This window comes from Antechinus flavipes, chromosome 4 (genome assembly GCF_016432865.1).
Source record: "Antechinus flavipes isolate AdamAnt ecotype Samford, QLD, Australia chromosome 4, AdamAnt_v2, whole genome shotgun sequence".
NCBI lineage: Eukaryota > Metazoa > Chordata > Mammalia > Dasyuromorphia > Dasyuridae > Antechinus > Antechinus flavipes.
Genome location: NC_067401.1, coordinates 287202020 through 287220917, shown reverse-complemented (window position 1 = coordinate 287220917; position 18898 = coordinate 287202020). Strand labels below are relative to the sequence as shown.

Here is an 18898-nt window from a genome sequence, read left to right as displayed (position 1 = left end):
GAAAGAGAAGGTCAATGAATTGGGTTTGCAATTAAAAATGCTAGAAAAGGAACAAATTAAAAACCCCCAGTCAAACACTAAACTTGAAATTCTAAAAGTAAAAGGTGAGATTAATAAAATTGAAAGTAAAAAAACTATTGAATTGATTAATAAAACTAAGAGTTGGTTCTATGAAAAAACCAACAAAATAGACAAACCCTTAGTAAATCTGATAAAAAAAAGGAAAGAGGAAAATCAAATTGTTAGTCTTAAAAATGAAAAGGGAGAACTCACCACTAACGAAGAGGAAATTAGAGCAATAATTAGGAGTTACTTTGCCCAACTTTATGACAATAAATTCGACAACTTAAATGAAATAGAAAAATACCTCCAAAAATACAGCTTGCCCAAACTAACAGAGGAAGAAGTAAATATCCTAAATATAGTCTCTGCCCATAAAGAACTTACATTTGATTGGAGGGGATACAATATTAATGCAGATAAATAAGGACAAAATAATTTGGAGGACAGTGTCTTATCAAAATAATGTCTTTAATTTTCTTAGAATTATTTGAGAGTACATTTCTCAATTCCACACTACCCTTTCCCCTCCTGCCCTTATGTTCCCCTTCCTTATATCCAATTTGCAGTCATTTTGGGTGGTTTTAAAATTTCTTTGGAGTTCCTAGAAAATGAACTTTTTGTGTTTCAGGGGGTCCCCAGAATATTGGTATTCTGAAACAGTGACACAATCCCACAGGTGTCCCAAAAGAATTTGTAAATTTAGATAATCTGCAAGTCAAGAGGCAGATTTTTATTATAACTATAATGCTAATTAAAGTGGGCTAAATTCCAAGAAAGGAAGATAACAAAGAGCAGGGGACAAACAGGTAAATTTATAGGGATTTGAAAAGTACAGAACGAAGGACATAGCTGGGTAAATGACATAATGGGACTGGGATTCACATGATTAGTGAGAATTTTGCTAATGGGAACTAACAACAACCGCCTTTCTTCTTTCATGAAATTAAGAAGCACTCATTGTTTGAGCCCAGGCGTGAAATAGCAGCCCAGACTTTTGGATGACAAACCAGATATTCCTCAAGGATAGTTTAGTGGAATAAAAATATCAGTCCCAATTCCCTTTCTTTTACACACATTCTCCAAGACTATGCTACATTACTCCCAATAGTTATATTCCCAAAGAGACTACATCATTCCCAAGGGCAGGTAGCCTGAGAATTATTACTCCAACATTTCTAAAGACTGTACCCCCACATCAAACTGAAGCAAGGAAAATGAATGCTTCCCAATAAGCCCCATCAGTTTTCTGTCACATGACCTAGTTTTTAGAAGCCTTCTTGCCTTGAGTTATCTCATTATTGATAGAGCATGAACATGAAATTATTTTCTGCTCCTAGTGATAAAGAGCTATCCATTGGCTCTCCTTTAACCAGTTCATTGTCACACAGAGATAAACAAGGGGCCAAGTTTTAGGGTCCATTAGAGTAGCAATGAAATAAAGTGTATCTTTCTTTATACAGTTGTCTTTTAAAAATAATAATGACTCATATTTTGGTAGCAATTTAAGGTTTACAAAAAACTTTACATATATTATCTCTACAAATTCCCACTGAATAAGGCATTCACACTGTATAAGTTTAAAGCCTCAATTTCTAATCAAAAACTTAACTTGATTTCAAAACCAAATAAAACCACTCTGATATAAAAGACAGATAAGGAAGGCAGCTAAGCAATCAAACTACTTAGCCAGGTGGCAAGCCTTTAGGAAACTGATAGAAAAAAAAGGAAAATTTGTAGATCTCTTTCACCTATTCTGTTTCATTTTCTTTCTTCTTCCTCCTTTTTACTTCTCTGCTTTTTAGCTTTCTCCCTTTCTTCTTCACTTCCCCATCCCCATGCTATACATATATCCCCAAACTATATATTTTGATTTTGGTATTTGCTGTTATTGCTGAATTAAGCTTTATGTTTCCTATTCTTTATTTACAAAGCAGGGAGGCTGAATGCATGTATAATCTGAGGACTTCTCCCTTGAATTCATATATAGTCCTCAATTTATTTCCCTTCTCCTTTCCTGATGGTGCATGGTGTTCCCAACACCAAACAGGTCCTGTACACTTTATTTAAATCAGGAGTTCTTATTCTGGGGTTCAACAATTTGGTTTGAAAAAATTTTTTGATAAATACATTATCACAAACTCCTTGCATTTTATTTTATTCACTTAAAAACATTATTTTGAGAAGGGCTTCATATCAGACTGCTATGACACACACACGAAGAGTGAAAAAGCTCTAGAGCCTCAAAGATAGTAGCTGGTGACATTCCATGTTATTTCTCCTTTCTCAAGTCATGATTGTAATACAGATTTATAACTTTGCTGCAGCTTGCTGAGGAAAACCAAAATCGATTTCCTGGTGCACCAAAGTATGGAGGTTGGGTGATGGATAATACTCCTGTGAGCCGAGAGTTCTGGATAGCCATAAACAATAAAGGAATTCTTCCTGATACCATCGTTGTATTAGGAGATTTAGAAAATCAAGGTTGGTAAATATTCATTTCAAAATGAAATGAAATTCCCCATTGTACATCACTATTGTGTGATAATACTTTTTGACATTCATTTTTAATTTTAATTTTTTTTTGTTGCATTTTAAGTTCCAAACTTTCTTCCTTCTTCCTTTCCTGCCCCATAGTAGAGAAGGCCATCATTTGACATCAATATATAGGTATGTATGTATGTATGCATGCATGCATGCATATACATATATACATACATGTATGTTTAAATATCATGTTATGAATACTTCTATGTATTAGTTCTTTCTCTGGAGGTAGATAGCACTTTTTATCATGGATCCTTTGGAATTGTCTCAGATCATTGTCTTGATCAGAGTAGCTAAGTTTTTCACAACTGATCTTTGTTTTAAGATTGTTCTTACTGTATATAATGTTTTCCTGGTTTTATTTACTATACCTTGCATCACTTTATATAAGTCTTCCCAGATTTTTCTATGACATCCTGCTCATCATTTCTCATAGCACAATAGTATTCCATCACAATTATTTATTACAAATTGTTTAGCCATTCCCTAGTTGATGAGCATTCTCTTAATTTCTAATTCTTTTCTACCACAAAAAGCTGCTATACATATTTTTTGCACAAATGGGTCCTTTAGATTTAGTAGTAGTATTGCTGAGTCAAAAGATATGCACCTTTTATCACCCTTTGTGTATAATATTTTTGGTATAAAAAAAAAAAAATACTGGAGATGGGTTTAGTTCTCTAAGTAGCCCCTGCAATTATGTTTCAACCAGGGAGCATGTGAAGAGCATTTCTAAATGGATGAGAGATGATCTAATATTAATATCTGCTGTAATATCTGAATGAGAAATATAATGCCCAAGACAGAAGCTATCTGGTGTTGTCCCTTTTTTAGTTCAAAAAGGAAGACTTAAAATGCAAGCCAACTTAAATGTTTTCTCTTTGTAATGTAAAAATATATTTTGAGTGAAACATATTTAAAGAAAATTTTTCAGAAGAAAAAATGCCTTCTATGTCTAAATCTAGAATCCTAAATTCTTAATCAAAATATAATGTTTTAGTTGAAGTAATAAAATATAGATCAATATCATAATAAAATGTGTAACTTATAAGAGATTAGAGGTTCCCAGTTATTCCCAATCAACAACTTGTACTTTCAGTTTTTTAAGTGTAATCAATATTTTAATGGTTGTAAAAAACAATGTAAAATTATTTTTTAATTATATTACAGGAAATTTTCTACTTAATAGGCTGTTTCTAGAGAATAAAGAGGATATTATTGCTAAAATAATAGAAAGGAAAAAAAAAGAAGCAGATGATGTTAATTTACTTCAACGATCTGAAAGGTAAATTCTGGTATAATATATTAATAAGCCTATTTAATATTTAGAAAAATATTGAATAAATATTTTAAAATGTATTATAACTATTCAGGTGATGTTGCTGAGATTTTTATAATACAAAATAACTTTGTACTAGTTAACACAAATCCTAATTAATTTTTTTTAAAACCATTACTTTTCTAAGTACTTTTCACATCTTTAAGGTGGAAATTGTGGCTATATTATCAGTTAGCATCACAATTATTTCTTTCACTCAACAACCAACCCTCAAGAAATTCTTAGCATGAGAAACAGTAAATTGGATTTTTTTTTTTAGAACTACTTTAGCTATCCCTAAAATAACATTGCAAACCAAAATCTATAATTTAAAAAGAAAGTAGAAAGGAAGGATTCATATATATTATGTATAATATGTATTATATATGTATGTGTATGTATGTATAATATGAATATATGTAAATGTGTAGGTATATATGTATATTATGAATACACGCATATCTTCTGATAGTTCATCTTTGCATGAAAATTATCCTAGGTTCTCAAAAGCTATGCCTGCTGAATGAAAGCTATGAAATGCCCTATCAACTTTAACTTTGATCTCTAGTATTATTATGAGTTACTTAGACAATGAAGATATGATGATTAAGGATAGGCTATTTGTCTAATAGCCCCATATGTTTCCCTTTGGGCTAGAGGCCAAGTCCCAGTCATTGACATTGTACTATGAGGTTGGATGCCTGAAAGGGTTCTAAGGTGTTTATTCACCTTAAAATCCCAATTTTTTTTCATTTGGGGAGCAGTATTACACCTATTACAGGATGGTGTTATATGAGTCTTACGGACTATAGAGGATCTGGAGGGAAAATAAGACTTTGCAGAGGAAAAGGGAAAATAACAATTACACAAATAGAAACAACTACTTTATAGGGTTTTATAGATAGATATAGATATATAATGATAGAATAATCCACTGGTTCAATCAACAACATTAAGGAGACATCAGATAATTAATATTTTAGCTCATGATATACTCACTCAGTTTCCAGCAAGGTTTAGTTCTATCTTACTGAGGAGAAACAAAGTTCTGTTTGTAGTCTAATAATATGAGTTGAAATAAAGAAATCAAGAAATATTCAACATGTTGGCAACATGTTGCATACTCTGCCTCTAATTCCTCTGCAGTCATCTTCCACCCTTTTCATGCTATAAAGAAAGATGCAGGGGACAGCTAGATGGCAAAGTAGATAGAGCACTGGCCCTGAAGTTCAAATTCAGCCTCAGACACTTAATATTTACTAGCTGTCTGACCCTGGGCAAATCACTTAACCCCAATTGCTTGGGGAGGAAAAAAAAAAAAGAAAGGTGCATAGGCCCTAAATGTTTAACAACCAGCTCTTCCCCTCAAAAGTGTGTCCAACACTTTTAAATTTAATTTGCTTTGCTAACATTTTCTCCATCACGTTCTTAAATCTGGCAATCAACAAAATAAAATTTTAAAAACCAAGCCTTAATTTTTAACATATGCCAGTTTCCAAGGAATACATACTCACATTGAAAATCTGTTTGAATTGTTTCTACCTCACCAGCCCTGACTGTGGTGCAAAAATGCAGAGCCTCTCCCAGATTTCTATGGATTTTAAATCCAGTTTGATCCAGAAAAGAAGAAAACATTTCAGGGAAAATTAGAGAAAAATACTCTCACTTTCATCAAAATTGTTACATATCATACAGAACTCATAACTTGCATCAATCAAGCTATTTTTCCAGTGTTAGGCTTCAGAAGATTAGATTAACACTGATTATGGGGATAAAAACACATCCACATTCACATCTTTTAAAGATAACTTGATATTTCATATTTTCATGGCTGCAAAATACCATAGGATGCTATCATTAACACAGGAATAAGATAATTGTTTGCCCAAGGCCTGTAGGCGCAAACCACCCTTATCTTGGGATGGGGCTGAGGTGAGGAGAAAATAGATGAAAGATGGAACTACTTTCCATTGGGAGACTGAATTTGAGCTACTACTTATGTCATGGTGTGCCCACCAACAATCTGCCTTCCAACAAGATTTTGGTTTCTTCCATTAGTGCCGTTTGTGCTGTTATTTTCATCAGTTTTATGATACTATAATATCACATTCACATAGCGTAATTTATTTACCCATTCCCCAACTGATTGATACCATCTTAATCTGTATTTTTTTGCCACTCCAAAGAAGAACTGCTATAAATGTTTTTGTTCACATGGGTCCTTTTCTTCTTTCTTTAATTTTTTTGTCCTATATATGCATTGTAGAGGTAATGCTGAGCCAATAAATATGCACATTTTCATAACTTTGGGGATACAGTTCTGAATGATTTTCCAGAATGAGTGGACTCCATGCTATATCACACTTGGTTTGTATGCTCTCATTCCCTGTGAGCTCAATAGCGAGCCCAGGATCACAGCTTTCTCCACTTAGAAGATGAACTCACAAAATAAGATTGGAAGAGAAGACAGGAGAGAGGGAAACTGTGGATTATATCTCCCAGCCCCTGAGCCAGTCTTGCAGATCAAGGCTCACCTTACATCTTTTCTTTCTTTTTGCTCCCCAAGTAATCCAGCTGAGACTCTCCCTCATTCTGTAAGGAAAATCTGCTGTGCTCTCTATTCCAAAGAGATCCCTGTATGTTTGATCACATTACGAATTCATAAATTTAGGGTAAATGTTCACACCCTGTGTATATCATTCAAACTCCAAAAATTTCTTTAGAGCTTAAAGTGATGATACTACTTCCAATAGAACAAAAAATTTACTGGTTCCATTATAGGACATAATTAAATGCTGAAGTTGAAATAATCTTGGGTACAAGCCACATAAAGGAATAAAAAGTAAAGAAATTAATAGCAAGTATTATCAGGATGGGGAGGATGTCAAATTTTCTCAAAATGCAGAAGTTTGAAGTCATGAAAATGCAAAAATGTTCATTTTGGAAAATTCTCATTTCAGAAGATCAGATGAACCAACAGTTACATTTGAAGATGATAATAGGAAAAAAGATAGTGAGAAAACTGAAGGCAAGTAGACTTATTTAAGATAATGATTTATTGTCATTTCATATAATTAAAAAGAAATAAAAGAGACCTGTGATTAGTATCAACATGTGTGGTTCACATTGCATTTATTTATACTTGTTACCTAAAGACATTTCAAACACTGTATCCAATAAAGTTTAAATCCTGGCTCTTATGCTTAGTACTTATGTGACCTGTAAAAATCCCTTCACTTCTCTGACTTGTGAACTTATTTATTAATAAAATAGGGCTGATAATATTTGTACTACCTACAAGTACAGGAAGATGCTTTTAGGTAAGGAGATAATGTACATACAGTGTATTACAAACATAATTTATGATTCTTTTCTCAATATAAATAGTAGGACTTTTGGAATAAAGACAGAGTAAAGCAAGTTTGATCAGAAGCTATACTCTGCCAGAAATATTAAAAGATTTAAAAGATCTCTTTCGCCATTACTAGTTATGGAACCCGTAGATCATGTGTCTTAAATAACACTAATAATAATAACTAGAATTTTTTTATCAACTACCATATATCAGGAACTGTATTAATTAAGTACTTTATAAAAATTATCTTGGTTGATCCTCATAAACCCTAGGAGAAAGTGACTAGTATAAACCCCATTTTACAGATGAATAAACTGAGGTAGAGAAAAGGAGTTATATTGTATAACCCTTAAGGTCCTTTCTAGCTTTAAATCTATAATATATGGGGTTTTGTTTTATCTTGTTTTCTTTTTTTTTTAATGGCGTCTTCCTATCTTGCCCAGGCTGGAAACAAAGTGGCCTCTTACAACTCCAACCTTATTGCTAATGGGCAAGGAAGCTTTGATCTACTCCATTCATCTCTCCTTAGACAGCCTATTGGTCCTTCTGTCAGGAACTCACCTTATAGGTATCAAACTTCTTGGGGACACTAGGATCTCAGAACTCTTGAGCACAAGCTCAGACTCCTCAGTAGCAAGAATTACAACCACGGATCACCATCCCAGCTGGATTTTGTAAACATAGATGTTAGAGTCAATTTTCCATCATCTGACATCAGATAAACTAGCAAATCACTGCCTTTATTTTCTTTTATTCAAAGGGAACCTGTCACCCAAGCTGAGAGGTAAATTTAAGGTCCCCTTCTAATACTGAGCCACTTGGGAAGTCAAATTATTTTAGACAGAACTATTTTATTACCTTCTTTCCACAAGAAAAACATGAGCCAGATATGTGATGAGCTCAAATGGAGAAGGTAATAGCATGCCATTAAGATTGGATTGGCAGATTGCTTGCTATCTTGGGGAGGTTTTGTAAAAGTAAGTGTTGAAAACTATCTTTATGTGTATTTGGAAAAATAAATTGCTATAATAAAAAAGTAAAAGAAAAAAAAGATGAGATTGGATTTGCATTAGTCTGAAGTGAAATATTGTCCATCTTTGTACTTGAGTTAGGAAAAGGGATCTGTTAAATAGGGCAGACAGAATTTAAAAAAAAAAAAAAAACTAGTCACAATAAGACCAATTCTCCATTACCAACTCATAATTCCACATACTTATGGAATGAAAAGGAGACCTGGGTACTATTCATTAGATCTCACTTAGCTACTTGTTGGCCAATAACCTTAAACAAACCACTGAAATTCTCTGCTCTCTTTCTTTATATTTAAGATAGTCAGATTAAATGATATCTATGGGTCTTTTAAACTCTAAAATCTATGAGCTTATGAACAATGTCCGTATATGTATCACATGTTGACCTCTACCATTGTCATATCTTTGATAATGAAAAACAAAGCATTTAGCAAAATATTAAATAAAAGCAAATATTTAAAATTTTTGTTGTATGACCTCAGAAAATTATTGGTAGTTGCTGTTTTTTGTTACCATTCACAATACTATGTGAAATTTATTGAAAATCTGGGAAGGAAAGCAAAAGAGGAAAATCTATTAGGTGGTGTCTTCTGAAAAGTTTCATGTTGGAGATCAGGTAGATATTATACTAGATGGCTGTTAGTGGCAACTGGTGGTACAGTGGATAGAACACTGGGCCCGGAGTCAGGAAGACTGAATCAAATTTGGCCTTAGATAATTCCTAGCCATGTGATCCCAGACAAGTCATTTAATCTTGGTTTCAAATTTCCTCAACTATAAAAGGAGGATAATTATTAGCATTTTCTTCACAGGGTCCTTGTGAGGATTAAATGAGGGAATATTTATAAAATACCTGGCACAAAGTAGGTGATTTATTGATCTTGTTACCCTTTCCTTCCCTTTCCTTCCTTACTCTGAGGTCCCTAGCTCTGAGGTCAGCCCTAATTTCTATGTACTTTACTACAATTTTTCCATGCTTTTGTTTTACAAAAGGAACAAATCCAAAATAAGTTTTATTTAATTATTTTTGACATACTTTTCATCCAGCAATATCCACTATTTTCCATTCACTGTCGTCATTGCCTGTTCATGTTCTATATAATCCCACTTCTTAAACTGTGATTTGCAACTCCATATGGAGTCTCGTAACTGAATGTAAGAGTTGTGAAATTATGATTGGTTATTAGTAAATGTGTGATTTGTATACCTATTTTATATGCCTACATAACCGGGGTTGTGTAAAAATTTCTAAGGCAAAAAGAGGTAGCAAGTGGAAAAGTTTAATAACTGTTCTAAAAGAAGGAGGGGAGAGGGAAAATATCATGTACATATATAATATATATATACATATGCATATGTATATATGTGTGCATTGTATGTATATATACACTGTGCATGTATGTGTATATATGCACATGCATGCACATGTATGCCTTTGTATCTACTGTGTGTATATATGCATACATACATATATGCGTGTGTATATAATATATGCATGTGTACATACACATGTACCTGTATATATAACATGTATATACTTATGTATGCACTGTGTGTGATTTATGGAAATTTAAGATTCTATAATTTGGTCCAAGGTCTTTGTTTTAAATCACAAAATCCAGAACTGTTTCCTCCTAATGCACCCCAACAGTTCCATGTCACTTAATGAAATGACAGGCTCAGAATCCTCAAATTAATGTGAATTAAAGGAAGAACATGGATAAAGTCATGTTGTCACTATCACTTCCACCATCTTTCTTAAAATCTACATACAAATAAAATGAAAATGTCCAGAATCCTTTTCCCACAAATTCAGAAGTGGATTAATTTGAACAAGACACAGAATTACTCGAGTATAACCCTTTCCCCTCCTTTTTTTTTCCCTCTAAATAATCTTAAACTAGGATTTATACCTGAAGAGCCTGAGCCTGAGCCTGAGCCCGAGCCCGAGATCGAGCCAGAGCACGAACAGGAGCCCGAGCACGAGGTGACCGAAATGGAAGCTGAACCAACTGAGTCACCCGAGCTGACCCTGGAATCAGAGCAACCAGGAATGGAAGGGGAGGAATCTGAAATGACAGCAGAACATGAGGTTGAAGCTGAAGCTGATTTAGGTTAGATTATATCTAATATGTTTTCGGTACCTATACCCACATTTTATCTGATTCTTTCCAATCCAAGTCTCTTAAACTAGACTTACTGTTGGATCCCATAAAGACCTAGGGACAGCTACACAACTAATCTGTCTTTCTTCTGAGTTCTTATGAAGAGGATTTTCCCAGAGTTGTCCTGAACACTGAAAGGGGAAGAGAGATGGGGGAACACAGCCAAAAGATAATCAGTTTTAAAGAAATCAGTAAGATAAATTACCATTCTATTTGTTTCATTTGTTTGGTTGCCCTTTTGGCAACTGCTACATGTTTAGAGAAAAGGAATCTTAGAAGTTAGTGGTCTGCATATAGTTTGCCATTTCCTTCTCCAGCTTATTTTATAGATAAAAAACTGAAGGAAATAGGATTAAGTGACTTACCTAGAGTCACACAGCACATAAATGTTTGAGGTCAAATTTGAATTCAAAGCCCACTGCTCTATTCTCTGCATCACCTAGTGATCTCCTTGAAGCATTCCCGCATGTAACCTTAAAAGTATGCATGCTAAAAGTTTCATAGGGTTTTGGTTTTTTTTGTAAATTCTGAAAAATCTCTACTCTTTCATTTTAACATAGCAGTGGCTTCTCAGGGAATTTATTAGAATGCAAACTGGGTAGACTACTCATCCTGAGATAACTATCATCTCCTAATGATTGAAGTATATGAAAAGCATGGTTCCTAGTTTGAAAGAATTCAAACAGATTCTCTTAAAGTCACAAAATAATTTATTTATTCCATAGTTGACAGGCTAGTCTCTAAAGGGAGTCTAGCAAATTAGAAATAGTTTGGGGAGAGTTTTATATACTGAAAATTTGGGGCTTAGCAGGCTAATAGCCTACAAGGCTATAAATTATAAAAGAGAGATAAAGAGGAACTAGGATGTCTTTTCATCCAGATAAGGAGACAGGATGTCTTCTATCAAAATCAGTCAGATAGAATGGAGTTTTTGCAGAAGACAAATAAGGAACAACAGAGAAGAGGAGGTTTTTTTTGCTCCACATTCCTTAGCTAGATGTGCAGTTTTGAGGAGATTCTTGTCTCTGAGCCATCATCTCCTCCTTTTTTCCTCTCCTTTGGGGAGAGGAAATTCTGAGGATCAGGACTGGGCACCCATTGATATCACTAATCATCAATCATCTGGCTTCAAAATGAGAACTAGCCCATGATTGGTTTCTCCTAGACAGTAGGAAGCTATTTCAAAGGAAGGCTACTGAAGGTCTTGAAAATGTGCAGGTCAAATTGCCTGAAAAACCACTCTTAAGGGGATAACTAGTTGGCACAAGGGGTAGTATGCTGACCCTGGAGTCAGGAGAACCTGAGTTCAAAATCCAGTCTCAGATACTTGCTAGCTGTGTCACCCTGGGCAAGTCACTTAACCCCAATTACCTCAAAAAGAAAAGTTAAATAAAAATCAATCACAAGTGCCAAAAAATCGATTTTGACAGATATGAGCTTATAAATGTATCCACGACAATTAATGCTCTTAAATTTTCAAGAATATCTCAAGAGTCAGACTGAGACCAAAATGTGAAATCAGAGTCTTTTCTTGATGTCAGCAAGAACAATTCAGCCTCATTTTGTATCATTGTTAAAACCCATCCTGTGATTCTTTCATGGATAGTGATACTTTTATGAGTATGGAGAAGGCTTGTTAACAAACATGTTGATCATCTGGAAGCAACTTCCAAAAGAACCTTTATAGGATTTGCCCTTCTTGAACTTAATACTCATCGAAGATCCAGCTAGCTATAACTCATCCCCTACAACTATTCACAATCTTCCATACATATCCCCCAAATATACAGGAGTTGTGCTTTTTACCTTTTTGTGTCATGGAGCTAATGCTTGCTATCTTTGTTCACTTGGAAAATATTTGCTGCTAAGTATCCAGAATGAGCAAAAGAACCTGATCACCTCTCTTGCCCTTGGAATTAACCCCACAGACTTACAACAAAACATGACAATGGCCAGTATGTTCAGTGAGTTCTTAGCTTACAATCCCTACCAATCCTTTCCATCTTTAGGTTGGTATAGCAGTGCTTGTCACATAGTAGGTGCTGAATAAATACTTATTAACTGACTGACTGAATTGCCATAGCACTCTGCTGGCTCATGTTGACCTTGAATTGTACTTTTAAAAAAAGCCATGCTATTTTATTATACCTCCCTCACCCTGTATTCATAAAGCTGGTCTTTGAACCCCATATTTAAAACTTTACATATATCTATATTACATTTCTTCTCATTAGATGCAGCCTACCATTATTCTCAGTCAAGCATATTTTTTGATTCCTGACTCTGTTATCCAATATGTTGGATTTCCCTCAGTTTCCTCAACTATAAAATAACAAAATGACAAACCATTCTAGTACCTTTGCTAAGAAAACCTCAAATGGGTCAAAAAGAGTCAAACATAGTAGAAAAACAACTGAACGAAATAAATTTGACAAGCATACTTTGTATGGTTTCAACCAAGCCACTGATAAATATCTATTGAACAACACAGGCCAAGGAAAGATGATGAAGATTCTCCATTATAGATCTTTGTTCAAGGTGACATGGCCTGTTGATGATTATTCTTTGGAGCTGGTTATTCAACTCATTATAATCCATGTAATCATATGATCATCCAACCCACATTTCTCCTTGTCTCCTTGTCAATAAGAATAGTACAGGACACTTTAACTAACATTTAGTTGAAATCTAATTGTATGACATCTACAATATCCCCTGATTTACTAATCTGGTTACCCTGTTATAAAAAAAAATAAAGTTAATCTGACATAACTTGTACATAAAGAAGCCACATTAATTTTTAGTGATTCCTGCTTTCTTTGTCTAAATCTTCACAAACAATTTCCATGATGACTTGTTTTAGACTCTACAAAAATCAAAAGCAAGTTCACTTGCCTATAGTTTGTAGCGGCTATTATCCCTTAATTTGTGATTGATATGACTGGGAATACGATTCAACTCTTGAAGCTTTCATCATAGCCGGCAGAGGTCAGCAGAGGCCTCCATCTGGACAGCAAGTTCTTAGCGGATTCTCTAACTGCAAGAAGTTCTGGAGAACCACGATCCAAAAGCAAGCTGCAGACTGATGGGTTCCACCCATTAGGTCAGTGAGGGAAATAATGCAACAGATCATCAGCTTGGCCAGAGAGCATAGCCAGGTCCCAAGCCAGAACTCAGGAGTGAAGAACTAAGAAGAGTCACCAAAGCTGAATAAGAATAATCAGATTACAAGGCAGAAGACCAAGCAGAGGTCAGAGAAAAGCAACTTGTTACAAACTTTTATCTGGCTATTAGTCACACACATTCCTAAGCACATGAAGTCAGTCAAACCTTTAGGGACCTTGAAATTATTCTTTCATGTACATTTTATTGGAGTCTGATTTTTTTTTCACTTGTGTATATAAAGCATCTGTGCAAACTGATCTTGAGAATTTTAAGAAAGTGGATTTTAACTGATGTCATCAGTATTTCAACTCAGCTTGAATAAATAAAGAAAAAAAAAGGGCCTTGCCATAAGATTAACTGGAGAATTAAATTTAATAAAAATTGGTTCTTTTTTCTGGGAAATTTATTACTAGGAATAGAGAGGCACAATCATAGCATTTTCATTTCACAGGCTTCTTGGGAGAATCAAATGACAAAATATACATAAAGTGTTTTGTAAATCATAAAGCATCATATTACTATTGGCTATTATTATTATGCCATGCTCTCACAACATTTGTACAAAAGTGATTATCATAACAATCGTCATAGCATCTGTTTCCCTAAACTAAAATTAAGTCAGATGCCCAGAATCTGAATGAAATTAGGTGGGGGGGTCTAAATATACTCTGAGAAATACAGATAAAACCCATTGTTTAAAATATTGTTTCTTCTTATTATCACAAATACATTCTTCCATCAAGTTTTCACCAATTATTCTAGTCAAAAGTACTATGTCTCACTTTGAATTCATACAGCATTTTTTTCAATTCAATAGACTATTTTGTGTGAAACACTATGCTAGATGCAGAGTATTAAAAAAAAAAATTAACAGCCTCTGACCTCAAAGAGATTACTTTCTAGTTAACAAGCATTTATTAAGCACCTAACATGTCTTTTTATACCTCATTCCTCTTATAGATGGGGCAGGTAGGTGGTATAGTGGACTTAGTGCCAGCCCTGGAATTAAAAAGTCCTGAGTTAAAATCTGGTCTCAGATATTTATTGCTGTATGACTCCTGGACTGATCATCTTATCCTGTTTGCCTCAGTTTACTCATCTGTAAAATGAGCTGAAGAAGGAAAAGGCAAACCATTATTATTTTTGGCAAGAAAGCCCCAAATGGTATCATGGAAAACGACACAATTGAAAATGAATAAACAACAGAAAAACAGCACTACGCTAGGACCAGTTCTATTTTTGTGTTTAGATAATGGGTATCATTTGTTTTTCTGTCAAATTCCTGCATCCTATTAAACAGGCTAAGAAATCGTCATCAAAATGGCACTACTCACTGAAGCAACTTGGATATGGGCTCCTTCTAGGAGTTTTAAAATGAGAAAAGACTCAGTTCCTTCCATCCTAACTATACTTGGCAGCAAAAAAATCCTTTCCAAATGAATGATTATGTGGTAAGCCAGCATCTGCTGAAGAGAGGGGAAGAGGTGAAAACCCAAGCACAGGACTTAAATAAATAAGATTTATTATAAAATCCCACAATCAATAAATGGACTAAGGACATGAAGAGGCAGTCTTCAGAGGAAGAAATCCAAACAGGGCTAGAACAATCACTAATAAAGTCATTCCTCCTGAACTGGACATGGACAAGATAGCAACCAGGTAGTCATGCTGTACTTTTCAGTAATGGTTATGAAACAATTAAGATTGCTGTTATTATTGAAATACAAAGCATTCAGCCCTGTTTGTAGTGGCTAGAAGCTGGAAAATGAAAGGATGTCCATCAATTGGAGAATGGTTGAGTAAATTGTGGTATATGAATGTTATGGAATATTATTGTTCTGTAAGGAATGACCAGCAGGATGAATACAGAGAGGCTTGGAGAGACTTACATGAACTGATGCGAAGTGAAATGAGCAGAACCAGGAGATCATTATATACCTCAACAACGATACTGTTTGAGGATGTATTCTGATGGAAGTGGATCTCTTCGATAAAGAGAGCTTTAATTGATCAAAGATGGACAGAAGAAGCTACACCCAGAGAAAGAACACTGGGAAATGAATATAAACTGCTTGCATTTTTGTTTTTCTTCCCGGGTTATTTATACCTTCTGAATTCAATTCTCCCTGTGCAAAAAGAAAACTGTTCGGTTCTGCACACATATATTGTATCTAGGATATACTGTAACCTATTCAACATGTAAAGGACTGCTTGCCATCTGGGGGAAGGGGTGGAGGGAGGGAGGGGAAAAATCAGAATAGAAGTGAATGCAAGGGATAATGCTGTAAAAAATTACCCTGGCATGCGTTCTATCAATAAAAAGTTATTTAAAAAAAAAAAAGAAAGAAATACAAAGCATTAACAAATGTTTTCTTTTAACAGCTGCTGCTGCTGCTTTAAAAGAATCCTTGACAGTACAAGAAGAGATTGATCCATTAAAAGGTTAGATCAAATGTCACACTATATTCTTTTTTCTTACAAAGAAGCATAGATTATTATTAGATATTAGATTATTACCTGTCTTTTAGTTTATTTCCCTAATACCATATGATGCATCATTTTTAGAACTATCTCCTCTATACATATGCACACCCACAAAAGTGTTTTGAAAATCAATTGTGTATATTTCATTTCCATAAAAATGTTTTATTTATTTTGTCCTCCTACTCCCAATTTTGCTAACTGAAAAAATATTTCAATATTTTTAAAACTATATTTATATAAAGGAGAATAAATTATCAATATAGACATGAATCTTCCCAGGAAATTCTGCCTGGGGACAAGCTATTATGAAGTAACAGCAACACATGCATAGTGTACCATGGCTCTAACTTTTTTTTTTTTACTAGCAAACTCTAAGACTTAGCTTTTCCTGTAAGCTCCACTGTAGGTTTCTTAATGCATTCTTCCTCTTGGAAGCCAGAATTTCTGCCACACAGTTTTATCTACAGGAAAGGACATAGGTTTTCCCAAACCTTATCTTTTGCCCTGCTTCTTAGAAATCACCCACACAACCTGATGTCACCATTACCATCATCTTTGTTTTTTATCTTTTGTGGTTGTGGAGGTGGTAGTTGGGAAAAGAAGGTGAGGTTGAAAACAATAGACAAAAGAAAAACTCCTGAATCTTAGTAATTAAACCTGGTTCTATATGAAAACATTTCAGAAACTGGGCATTGCTCATTCTTATTTTCCTCTCTCTTAATCTCAGCCAATCCTTCTTTCCTTATCCCTGCCTTGGAGTCAACTTATTTCATCCTATCTGAATTGGATGCCATAGCAAATTCTAGGTTTCTGGCTGGTGTAGATCTGATTTGGAAAGGCTTCTAGAAATCACAATTGTTTCTCTGTTCTGGCCAGAAACCCAGAGTCTCTCCTTGCCAGATTGATTCAAGCTAGGCCATTTTTTGCCTCAATTCTTGCTTATTCTTTAGTCATTGAATGGCTGTTGCCTCAGACAAATTGAGATCTTAGAAAGACCTTGGTGTAAAAACGCCAAGGTTTCCCACTACATCTGGGGCCATTGCGAGTCGTTCTGACCCATGTCTTGCCACTGGACTCTAAATGACTCTGGAGAAGAGAGGGGGCTTGATGACTTTGTGCAGCCTTCCTCACTTAAATCCAATTCACTTGCAAGTCAAGTCATCACCCTCCTGATGTGACTGGTCCTCTTCAAGAATAAAGGATGAATAACAACTTTTACTAAATCCAGATTAGGAGGCACTGCCAGATTTGTTCCAAGCAAAGCATTTCCTTCTGAAGCGGGTTGGGGTCCCTTTAAGAAAGTATATTTCCTATTGATCTGTGATTCTTTTCAGATTCCCAGCCCCTCCTGTCTGAGGTATATCCTCCCCAGACAAGTTGTCTTTCCAGGATGCCAGAGCCTTTGATTCAATTATAAATCCTAGTCAAAAAGCATCCCTTTGAATTCCAATAGGAGATTTGGGCTTATCCCAGCCCCTGCGGCCTAAAATTCTTAATAACTCTTGTTGGAATCTTACAAACTGCTAACTCATTAGAGCTGATAGATTATTGATCTGATCTTACAAGAAGATGTTTTGGGCCAGAATCTGAAACAAGGTACTAAGTAGAACTAATTGATACAATGCTTGTGTTCACGCCTTTACTCATTGGAGTTCACAAGTATGGGAGATTCACAAAGTTAACTGTGTAACTTTGTGAATTCATACCTCTCTTGAAGCTCTTAGGGCCAGAAGAAAACCTACAATCCCTCTCTCTCGTATCCCACAATTCCTCTCTCTCGTATAAAAGAAACAGATAGAGGCTCTCGGACAGATTTCAGCAGAGTTCGCCAGAAGCCCTTTCTCCGAGGCAAGAGAGATCTATTCCATTTTCCACTTGGCTGGCTGGGCTGAAGGACTAACCTTTGGATTTGGAGACATTCGGAGGGAGCTCTTGGAACCAAGCAGAGAGATAGGCCTCTAAGAATCTAGCTATCCGGGCCCAAGGAAAGAGACAAGACTTGGAAGAAGAATAAACATTTGTATTTTTACCAGCTGGCTGCATTTGGGGTAATTATTGATCTGAACTGATACTAAGGCTGCCTCCAAAAAATCTCCTCGAGAAACCTTCTTCCCCTAGAGAGAACTATTATTTTTATATATTTTAAAGAAGAAAAACACCACAAACTCTCTTATAGCCACTAATCTCTAGACCACCAGGAATCTAAATAACTCAAACAGCATCACTTCTTTTTCCATCTTCTCCCATTTTACTCCCACTTCACACACTTTATGACCTGACTACATTGGTCTGTTCACTGTTCCTAATTAACAACACTCCATCTCTTGCCTCCAGGGTTTTGCATAGAAAAAAATTTCAGTGCACCCATTCCTGGAATGTTCTCCTTCCTTACATCTGCTTCTTAACTTTCCTAGTTTCTTTCAAGACTTAGTTCAACCTACTGGGAAATTACTCCTGCTAATACCTTCACTCTGCAATTACCTTTCATAAACTCTGCTTATATCTTTTCCATAAATAGTTATTTATATGTTGTATCCCCTTTTAGAATGTGTTCTTGAAGGCAAGGACAATTGTGGGGAGTTATTGTTGTTTGCTTTTTTCCCCCTTTGTATACTCATTGCTTAGCACAATATCTAGTACATTGTAAATTGTTAATGTCTACTGGCTGGTTCACTGAACAATTCTCTAGCTTTTCAAATGAATCCTTTCCTTGAACAACTAACCTACTATTGCCTTCTCACCATAGGCTTACTGGCAATAGGTCCACGGAAAT

General features: G+C 35.1%; 1 protein-coding gene across 1 annotated transcript in view; it reads left to right on the top strand.

Annotated features, from left to right (window-relative positions):
* The window catches only part of AK9 (adenylate kinase 9), a 129695-nt gene that overhangs the window by 54381 nt on the left and 56416 nt on the right, over positions 1 to 18898 (top strand). Inside the window, exons 18-22 of the mRNA XM_051996726.1 lie at positions 2388 to 2544; positions 3778 to 3892; positions 6886 to 6953; positions 10216 to 10425; positions 16024 to 16083. Coding sequence (XP_051852686.1) covers positions 2388 to 2544; positions 3778 to 3892; positions 6886 to 6953; positions 10216 to 10425; positions 16024 to 16083 — 610 coding nt within the window. The remainder of the gene's footprint in view (positions 1 to 2387; positions 2545 to 3777; positions 3893 to 6885; positions 6954 to 10215; positions 10426 to 16023; positions 16084 to 18898) is intronic.